This window comes from Otolemur garnettii, unplaced genomic scaffold, assembly GCF_000181295.1.
Source record: "Otolemur garnettii isolate 467f Iridium unplaced genomic scaffold, OtoGar3 scaffold00077, whole genome shotgun sequence".
In the NCBI taxonomy this organism is placed as follows: domain Eukaryota; kingdom Metazoa; phylum Chordata; class Mammalia; order Primates; family Galagidae; genus Otolemur; species Otolemur garnettii.
Window position 1 is genome coordinate 2,511,712 of NW_003852472.1, and position 8,679 is coordinate 2,520,390.

The 8,679-nt window shown below is 55.2% G+C and overlaps 1 protein-coding gene across 2 annotated transcripts; it reads left to right on the forward strand.

Moving 5' to 3' along the window:
- Positions 1-2,229: 2,229 nt before the first annotated feature.
- Positions 2,230-6,240, forward strand: VPS37D (VPS37D, ESCRT-I subunit). 2 transcript variants are annotated; one of them, XM_003794197.2, is made up of 4 exons: positions 2,230-2,472; positions 3,828-3,999; positions 4,443-4,525; positions 5,150-6,240. In XM_003794197.2, exons 1-4 carry the CDS (start codon positions 2,335-2,337, stop codon positions 5,510-5,512), a joined length of 756 nt encoding a protein of 251 aa, XP_003794245.1. In that variant the 5' UTR covers positions 2,230-2,334; the 3' UTR covers positions 5,513-6,240. The 2 variants fall into 2 exon arrangements, with proteins under 2 accessions (XP_003794245.1, XP_023371461.1); XM_023515693.1 differs by having other exon boundaries at positions 2,306-2,472; positions 4,443-5,238.
- The last annotated feature ends 2,439 nt before the right edge of the window (positions 6,241-8,679 follow it).

Consider the following 8,679-nt stretch of genomic DNA (forward strand, 5'->3'; position numbering starts at 1 on the left):
TGGCCAGAGGGGTGCTCTTAAAGTGGCATGAGAGGCTCGGCGCCTGTGGCTCAAGTGGCTAAGGCGCCAGCCACATACACCTAAGGTGGCGGGTTCGAATCCCCAGCCCGGGCCCGCCAAACAACGATGGCTGCAACCAAATAAAAAAAAATGGCCAGGCGTTGTGGTGGGCGCCTGTGGTCCCAGCTACTTGGGAGGCTGAGGCAGGAGTCTCGCTTGAGCCCAGGAGTTGAAGGTTGCTGTGAGTGTGATGCACTCTACCCAGGGGGATAGCTTTAGGCTCCGTCTCAAAAATAAAAAAATAAAAAAAAAATAAAGTGGTGTGAGGGAGGTGAAGAAAGATTTTGTAAAAACAAGGGAGTGGAGAGGAAATGGATACAAGAAGTTAAGTGCAGAATGTAGAAGTACTTCCAAAATATGGGGGAGGGGTGAAAGGGAGGTATCAATCCAAAGGCAGAAATTAAAAGTGGAAGAGACTGAGTGAGAGAGATGTTCCTGATGGAGTGGGACAAATCATTTTAGAGGAGACAGGTGAAAGACCCACAGCAGAGGTACCTGGGTGGGATTTGGAATCAAGAGCCACTGCCCATCCAAAGATGGGGGATGGTCAGGAACTGGCAGAAGATTTTCCATGTCATGGGCAGTGGAGTTGGAGTTACTGGCTGAGAGGAGCAGCAGTGGGTCTGGAGATCTGAGAAGAGTAAGAAAGGTTTACAGGGACATTGCTGTGGGACATTGGGGCTGAACATTGGATTGGTGAAAAAGAGGGGCCAAGCTGAGGGAGGAGCCCCCGGGGGGATCTGACTAGGGGCTTTTAGGATGGAGAAGCTAGTAACCTGAAGTTGGTGGCATCATCATAGTTCACTGTAATTTTGACTCCTGTGCTCAAGCAATCTTTCCACATTGGCCTCCAGAGTAGCAAGGACTATAGGTATGTGCCACCACATCTAGTTAGTTCTTTTATTTTTTTGTAGAGACAGGGTCTTACTATGTTGCCCAGATTGGTCTTGAACTCCTGACCTCAAGTGATCCTTCTCTTTCAGTCTCCTACAGTGCTGGGATTACAGGTGTGAGCCACTGTGTTCAGCCTCCAGATGAATCTTGAAGGGGAGAACCAAATTTTTGTTGTCATAAAAACATGGAAGAAGAGCTTCCCTCGTGGTCTGTCAATAAGCCTGTCCTGCCTTCTCTTCTGGACATCTGCACCTCTGTGAGTCCTTGCCAGGCTTTTTCAGCCCCTGTGCCTTGGCTTATGGACTTCTTTTAGTTTTTATTTTCTCCTTCAACTTCAGAACTGCCATTCATCGTTTGAAACCCCAGCTCAAATGTCACCTCCTCTGGTAAGTCTTTCCAGATTGCTCTGGTCCCACCTCTGTGCTTTTTTAGCAGTGTAAAGTGGAACAAACTCCCTCATTGTTTGGCTTAGTCTCTGCTTCCTGAGATGAGAACAATGGCACTAGTTAAGCCTAGTTGTAAAGATAAGGTAGAGGACATATCTGGCATTAACATGGGAATCACAAAAGAAACCATCAGGGGTGACAACTGCTATTTTGTCTTGCACTAGAGTTACTTAGTACACTAGGCAATGTGCCTCTGCCTTAATCTATGAGTTTCCTGAGGCAGGGACAATGTCCTCACAGAGCCTAGCCCAGTGCCCAGTGCAGAGAGACATCATATGTTCTGTGGACACTGCACAAACGGGAAGAATTAGGATTGTGTATCATTTACCTGTAATGTGTGTGGCTTTGGGAGTAGTAAATGAATACGTCAAAGGCACTCAGATTCATTAGCTCCAGTCCTTAGCTTGTGTATCATCGCCCTATTTTACAGAATAGAAAACTGAGGCTTGGGGAAGGTAAGTAAAGTGTGCAAATTAGCAGCAGGGCAAGAGCTACTAGCGCCCAACAAAACTAAGAATATTGTGTCAATTGAAGGGGGAAATGTGAACTCGCCCTGCAAACTGTAAACGCCTGGGTGGGAGAGTCCGTGGTTGGGGGCGTGGCGAGTGGTGGCCAGGTGAAGGGGTGCGGAGACAGCAGCCTCAGATGTCGGGAAAGGGCAGGAAGGTCGGTTTGTAGAGCAATCCGGGTGCTGGAGACGCGGCAGGACTCTGCTTGGGCGGGGAGGGGTGCGGTCTGCCCCCTCCTTACCCCACCCCTAGCCCGGGCGCCGCGGCCCCTTTAAGAGCGGGCAGGGCGCCCTCTGGCGGCGGAGTGGCGCGCGCGGCCGGAGCCGGAGCCGGATCCCGGAGCCGGAGCCGAGCGGAGCGGAGCCGGGGCGGAGCGGGCCGAGCGGGCCGAGCCAGCAGCCGAGCTGGGGGCGCGGGCGGGCGGCATGTACCGGGCCCGGGCGGCGCGGGCGGGGCCGGAGCCCGGCAGCCCGGGGCGCTTTGGGATCCTCAGCACCGGGCAGCTCCGGGACCTGCTTCAGGATGAGCCCAAGCTGGACCGGATCGTGCGGCTCAGCAGGAAGGTAGAGCTGGGGGCGCGGGTGGGGGGCGCGGGGGACGGGCCGCGGCCTGCCGGACCTGCCGACCGACTGAAAGGCCGCACGGGCCGGGCCGCGGGGCCGCCCGTGGGCGCGGGAGCCTGGCACGTACGAGTGGGCCCGGCGCAGCCGCCCCCGAGGGAGGGGGCGCCCGGAGCCAGTCTGGGGCGGGTGGGACGCGGGGGACCCGGGGAGGCGCCGTGCACCCTCAGGATGGCCGCGAGGCGTGTCCTACAGCAGATGCTCCAGGGAGGTGTGTTCCGGGGGCCAGGAGGTGGCTGTGTTGTGGGGGGCCCTGGCTCGCATATCCATGTTCTGTAGGGCCAGAAAGGGGAGGTGCCTTCCATAGGGAGAACTGGGGGCCTTTTTGACACCTGAGGGGAGAGTTGGGGGGGACCACGCATTCTGGGAGAGCGCAAGGGGGCTTTGTAGCTTGCGTTGGGGAGGGCTGCTGAAAGCTGAGGTGTGTATTGCATAGGCCACCATAAGAGAAAGTTGTATATTTCACAAGCTATAGGCCCGGGCTGGTTGTCTGTGGGGGGGCAGAAAGGGAAAGTGTGTGTTGGAAGGAGCTAATGAGGAGGGGCGTGTGCATCCTATAGGGGACAGATGGAGGGGAGTGCCTTCTCCTGGGGCAGGGAGGGGAGGCTGGGCCCTCCTGGAAGCAAGGAAAAAGCCTTCTCTAGGGCCAGGGTCTGCTTCTGCAAGAGGAGGAAAGCATTGAGCAAGTGCTCTGGGAACAGGGAAGAAAAGGGGGTGTGTATCCCGTGGGGTGTAGGGATTCCACTGGAGGGCAGAGGAGAGGGTAGGAAGGGAAGAGAGAGAGAGACCTGAGGGGGATACTATGAGGGGATAGGTGCAGACAACACTCTGGAGAGCAGGAGCAGAGGGTGCAAGTGTTTTTGGCACAAACACCTGAGGAGGAAGCAGACAAAGGCCTGGAATGAGAGAGAAGCTGCCCATGCATGGAAAATGGGACAGAGGAGGGAGGGGAACTCCTCAGGGATCTAAGCAGACATATTAATTGAAAAATTAAAAATTAACTAACATTTGTAGAGGCCTTCATAGTTTTCCTCACTTAATCTTGCAACAACCCCATAAGGTAAAGGGTTTTAACTTGCTCTGTATAAGAGGAAACTGAGACCCAGAGAGAGCTCAAGACAAGGCCAAGGTGGGTCTGCGCTTCTCCAAGTCCCTCCACCTGTTGGACTTACTACCCTGAAGGTTCAGGCTTATACAGGTGCCTTTGGCCTGGCCTGTGGGAACTGTCGACCCGGCTGGCAGTAAGGTGACCCAGGCAAACTCCCTCCTTGGGTCTCTTAGCACTTCTCTGTAATCAGTTCCAGGGCCTGCAGCTGGAGCGTGAGGCATGCCTGGCCTCAAACTATGCACTGGCCAAGGAGAACCTGGCCCTGCGGCCCCGCCTGGAGATGGGCCGGGCTGCCCTGGCCATCAAGTACCAGGAGCTTCGTGAGGTTGCTGAGAACTGCGCAGACAAGCTACAGCGACTGGGTGAGGGGACATCTGGGGGGAACCACCTGGGGTGGGGGTAGGAGCCATGTGGCTGGTTGGCCTGGGGAAGTGCCAGGCGCTGAAGGCGGGGACTTGGGCAGACCTACTCTGGGCCTTCTGGAAAATGGTGCTGGGACGTGAGCAGCGGTGAGTAGAGCTGGGTTGGAGACTGGGAGAAAGGGGACCCAAGGATCCTCCTGAGATGCTCTGGGAGACAAAGCCCCTGCTTTGTCTTTTGTACTAGGATAGGGAGCAGAATCTTGGTGGGGGAGGGGTACACAGGCATTTTACAGAAGAGGACACTGAGGAACTGAGGCCCCAGACATGGGAAGAGAAACATAGAGTCAAGGAGAGAACCAGAGTCCTGGGGCTCTGGCCTATATGTCCCCACTGACAGGCCCTGAGGGCAGGAGCTGTTCACTCTGTCCCTCTGTGGCCCTCAGAGGAGAGCACCCATCGCTGGAGCCCCCACTGTGCGCTGGGCTGGCTGCAGGCTGAGCTGGAAGAAGCTGAACAGGAGGCTGAGGTGAGGGGAGGGTGGTTGGGCCTGGGGTCCAGGAGAGACACCCATCCCACCCCACTTCCCTGCTTATTCTTATACCACAGACTTGGGAGTCCCTCCTCTGAGAAGCCCACCCAGAGTGTTTGGCCCACAGGAGAGCCTGGCATTGCTGTCCACACTCCCTGGCCAGCATGGGACAGCAGGGCTTATTCTCCTGCCTGTAAATTTTCCTCTGGCTCCCCTATGATTGTTTCAGGGGAGCCTGGGGCTAGGTCCACAGAGGAGCTGGGGCAGGCTTCAGGCTCGGTTGGGAGTGCAGTGCTCAGTGAGTTGAAGAGGGTGGGGGAAGAGGGAACCCAGGCCCTGCTTGGGTGTCTTGGAGAGACACCCAAGTCTCTACTTCAAATATGTCCCCAACGTATCTGATCCTGCCTCATGTCTGACCCAGCAAATCTGGTGATGGTATCCTCATTTTATAAGTAATGAGGACATTTTTGTTCACAATCACAAGTCAGAGGCAGGAACTCAGATGCCCTGTTCCTTAGCCATGGGGTGGCCACCATGAGGACTCAGAGTAGGTGGCAGAGAGGGCCAGCCCTCAGTCTATGGTCATACTCCTTCCAAGTCCTCCCTTCCCTCCTGGCCCAGGAGCAGATGGAGCAGCTGCTACTGGGTGAGCAGAGCCTGGAGGCCTTCCTGCCTGCCTTCCAGCGTGGCCGGGCCCTGGCCCACCTGAGGCGGACACAGGCGGAGAAGCTGCAGGAGCTGCTGCGGCGTCGGGAGCGCTCTGCCCAACAAGCCCCCACTGCGGCTGCTGATCCCCTCAAACCCTTTCCTGCTGCAGCTGTCCTGCCCACAGGGGCTGCCCGGGGGCCACCAGCAGTGCCCCGGAGCCTGCCCCCCTTGGACTCCCGCCCAGTGCCCCCACTGAAGGGCTCCCCTGGGTGCCCCCTTGGCCCGGCCCCTCTGCTGAGCCCTCGACCATCGCAGCCAGAGCCCCCACACCGGTAGGATCCAGGGTGTGGCCCCCCAGAGGGGGGCCTAGACAAACTTGATGCGTGGCTCCTCCTCCCCCCCACTGCCTGGGTGGGGGGAGGGGCAGGCCCTTCCCCCTGGCCTCAGGCAGGCCCTGGCCCTGGAGGCTAAGCTGGGGAGGAGGGTCACCTGGAAGGTGCCCAGAGAGGGCTAGGGTGGGGTGGGCAGGGTGTTTTGCCTCCGGCGCTGAGGAAACTCTGCCTTTTTTGTCTCCCCGGCTGGGGCCTCCAGAGTGATGGACCAGCCCCAATGAAAGAACTTTACTCACCTATGGGGGCCTAGGAAGATGCTTGCTTCCTGGAAGAGCCCTGCTTAGGGGGCCTGTTGCACCTACCACTCCACTGGGCTTGCACAATACCAAGGTTGACAGGAGTGTTTTACATCATATCCTAAGCCTACCTTTCCCCTGAATCTGGGGCCTACTGCCTAGGAGCCAGGTAGTCAGGCGCCAGCTGTGGGGCCAGGGCCACCATGATCCGGGGGCTACGACATGCCGCTCATGCTCTAGACCCTGGGGCAAGGTAGGCCAGGGGCTTCTGACCTGCACAGGTGAGAGTGGGCCATCCCCAGGAAAGACCATTCTGTATTTTTCTGTCCCTGTCTCCTTAGAATGGAAACTTTTTGAGGGCAGGTCCTTGTCTTTGTATGTTCTGTCCCCAGCCCCGCCTCCTAGGGGCCGTCAATAAATGTGATGATGAGGATGACGATGCCGCTTGACTCCTCTCTTCTCCCTCAACCAGCCACTTAGCCGTTGCAGTCTCATCTCAGCTCCTGCACTGCCTACTCTTGAGATGCCCTCCCCTCCTCTTTGCCCATCCACAGCCCAGCTGTCCTTCAAGTCCAGTACTACTGATGCCTCTTCCATTAAGCCTTCTCTGATATAACCCATAAATCTTAACTTCCCAGCACTTCTGGTCAGAAGCACACTCTGCTCCATCACGGTTCTCCAGTTGCCTCACCTGTATGCACCTTCTTTTCCTGGTTGTCTATAAGCCTAATCAGCTTATAGGGACCAGGTCCTCCTCTGGCCTGTGAAATGACCATCCCCTAGTGAGTGAGGTTGGGGGTTCTGTAGGCATCTGTTCTCAGCTAGGGGGGAATCCAAGTGACCAGTATGGCTGTCAGTTGTCAGTGTAGACACAAAGATGGGGAAGCAGGATATGCTCTACAACACCTTAGGTCAAGTCTAATGAGATGATGTTTGGCAGGGAAGCATGGAAGTTCTTGAAAAGGAGGGGATAGTCAGTGCAGTAGAAGCCAACAAAGCTAATGCAATCTTGGTCCATGTTAATAGGAACATAACCATCTGGAAAGAGGGAGGTGTTGGGTTGACTCTACTTCTCACTGAAGTTTTAAACTGTAATAGGGACCCCCCAAATGGTACATTTTGGGTAATAGCAGTGAGAAACAGGACTGGGACTAAGTCCCATGAAGAATAGGTAAGGGATCTCTTTGAAATGTGTGTGTGTGTGTGTGTGTGATGTGCCTTTGAATCTATGAAAGACTGTTTTACATAGAGCCAGAGGTCACAGCCAAGACCAATGGGTGGAAACCACAGAGAGCTAGATTTTGGCTCAGTATGAGGCTGTCAAGTTAGGACTGCTCTTGGAGCCAGGTGGCCCCCACTCTGATGTGTGGGCAGTGCCTGGAGCGACTGCCTAGAGATATAGGCAATGGTGGAAGGAGCTGGCCCAGGTTGAGTTTAGAGCCTTCCAGGCCCAGTCAGATTCCTCCCTAGTAGAGGCACAGTTCAAGCACTGAGTGCCCACTTGAGAACTTCCATTCTACCTTGGCCTTGGTGCTTCTACTCTTCACTGCTATCCCTTGAGCTGCTAGAGGCCAAAGGGCACCAAAACCACTGGGTGGTAACAGAAGACTGAACAGCTTTGGAGACCTCTTCACATTCTCAGCACAACCCAGAGCAGGCTGAGACCCTCTTGTCCTGGCTTCTCATCCTGGTCCAAGCTTCCATGGAGCTTTAGTTTTTAATCAAAAGGAAAAAGGAGTTAAGGTTGGGCACATCTGAGCCTTTCCTCACTATCATTAATTGGGGAGTAGCATCTAGAAGGCAGTAGCTACCTGGTTCAGCCACCTCTCCCCAGGGCAGGTAAGAAGCAAAAAAAGTTAAGATCCTGGTAAGAGCGGGACTGGGAAAGAAGACTGTTACCATGGGAACCAGATGGTGTCCTTCAGAGGGTCTCCCACACACCTCCCCTTCCACAGAGCTGCCTCTGCTTTAGTGGAGTAGTGAGACCCCTTAGTGTTCACCTCCAGCCGGAAAACGACCTGAGGTAAGTGGGCCTAGTTCTTGGTGGGCCATGGGAAAGGCTTAGAGTTACGTGGTTAAAACACTTCATTAACTTCCCTGCTTGAAGGCATACAGGATGTTTTGGAAAGTTTTAGGCAGTCTTAGACCTCCCTTTTGCCTGAAACCTACAACTTTTACCTTCCAGGTTGTGAGGCTCCAGGCCATGTTTCTGCTTGTGACTTGTGGAAGAGAATAACTTGAGGGCCTACAACCAGGGGCTCTTAAGAAAGGTCCTACTGGCTCGGCACCCGTAATTCAGTGGTTATGGTACTGGCCATATACACTGGGGCTGCCAAGTTCGAACCCAGCCTGGGCCTGCTAAACAACAATGACAACTACAAAAAAAAAAAAAAAATAGCTGGGCGTTGTGGTGGGCGCCCATAGTTCTAGCTACTTGGGAGGCTGAGGCAAGAGACTTGCTTAAGCCCAAGAGTTAGAGGTTGCTGTGAGCTGTGATGCTACAGCACTCTACTGAGGGTGACATAATGAGACTCTGTCTCCAAAAAAAAAAAAGGTCTGGCTCGGCGCCTGTGGCTCAGGTTGCTAAGACTACAGCCACATACACCCAAGGTGGCAGATTCGAATCCAGCCTGGCCTGCCAAACAACGATGGCTGCAACCAAAAAACAGCTGGGCGTTGTGGCGGGTGCCTGTAGTCCCAGCTACTTGGGAGGCAGAGGCAGGAGACTCACCTGAGCCCAGGAGTTGGAGGTTGCTGTGAGCTGTGATGTCACCGCATTCTACCGAGGGGGATAGCTTGAGGCTCCTGGCTCAAAAAAAAAAGGTCCTACTGGGCTGGGCAGGTAGCTCACACCTGTAATCCTAGCACTCTAGGG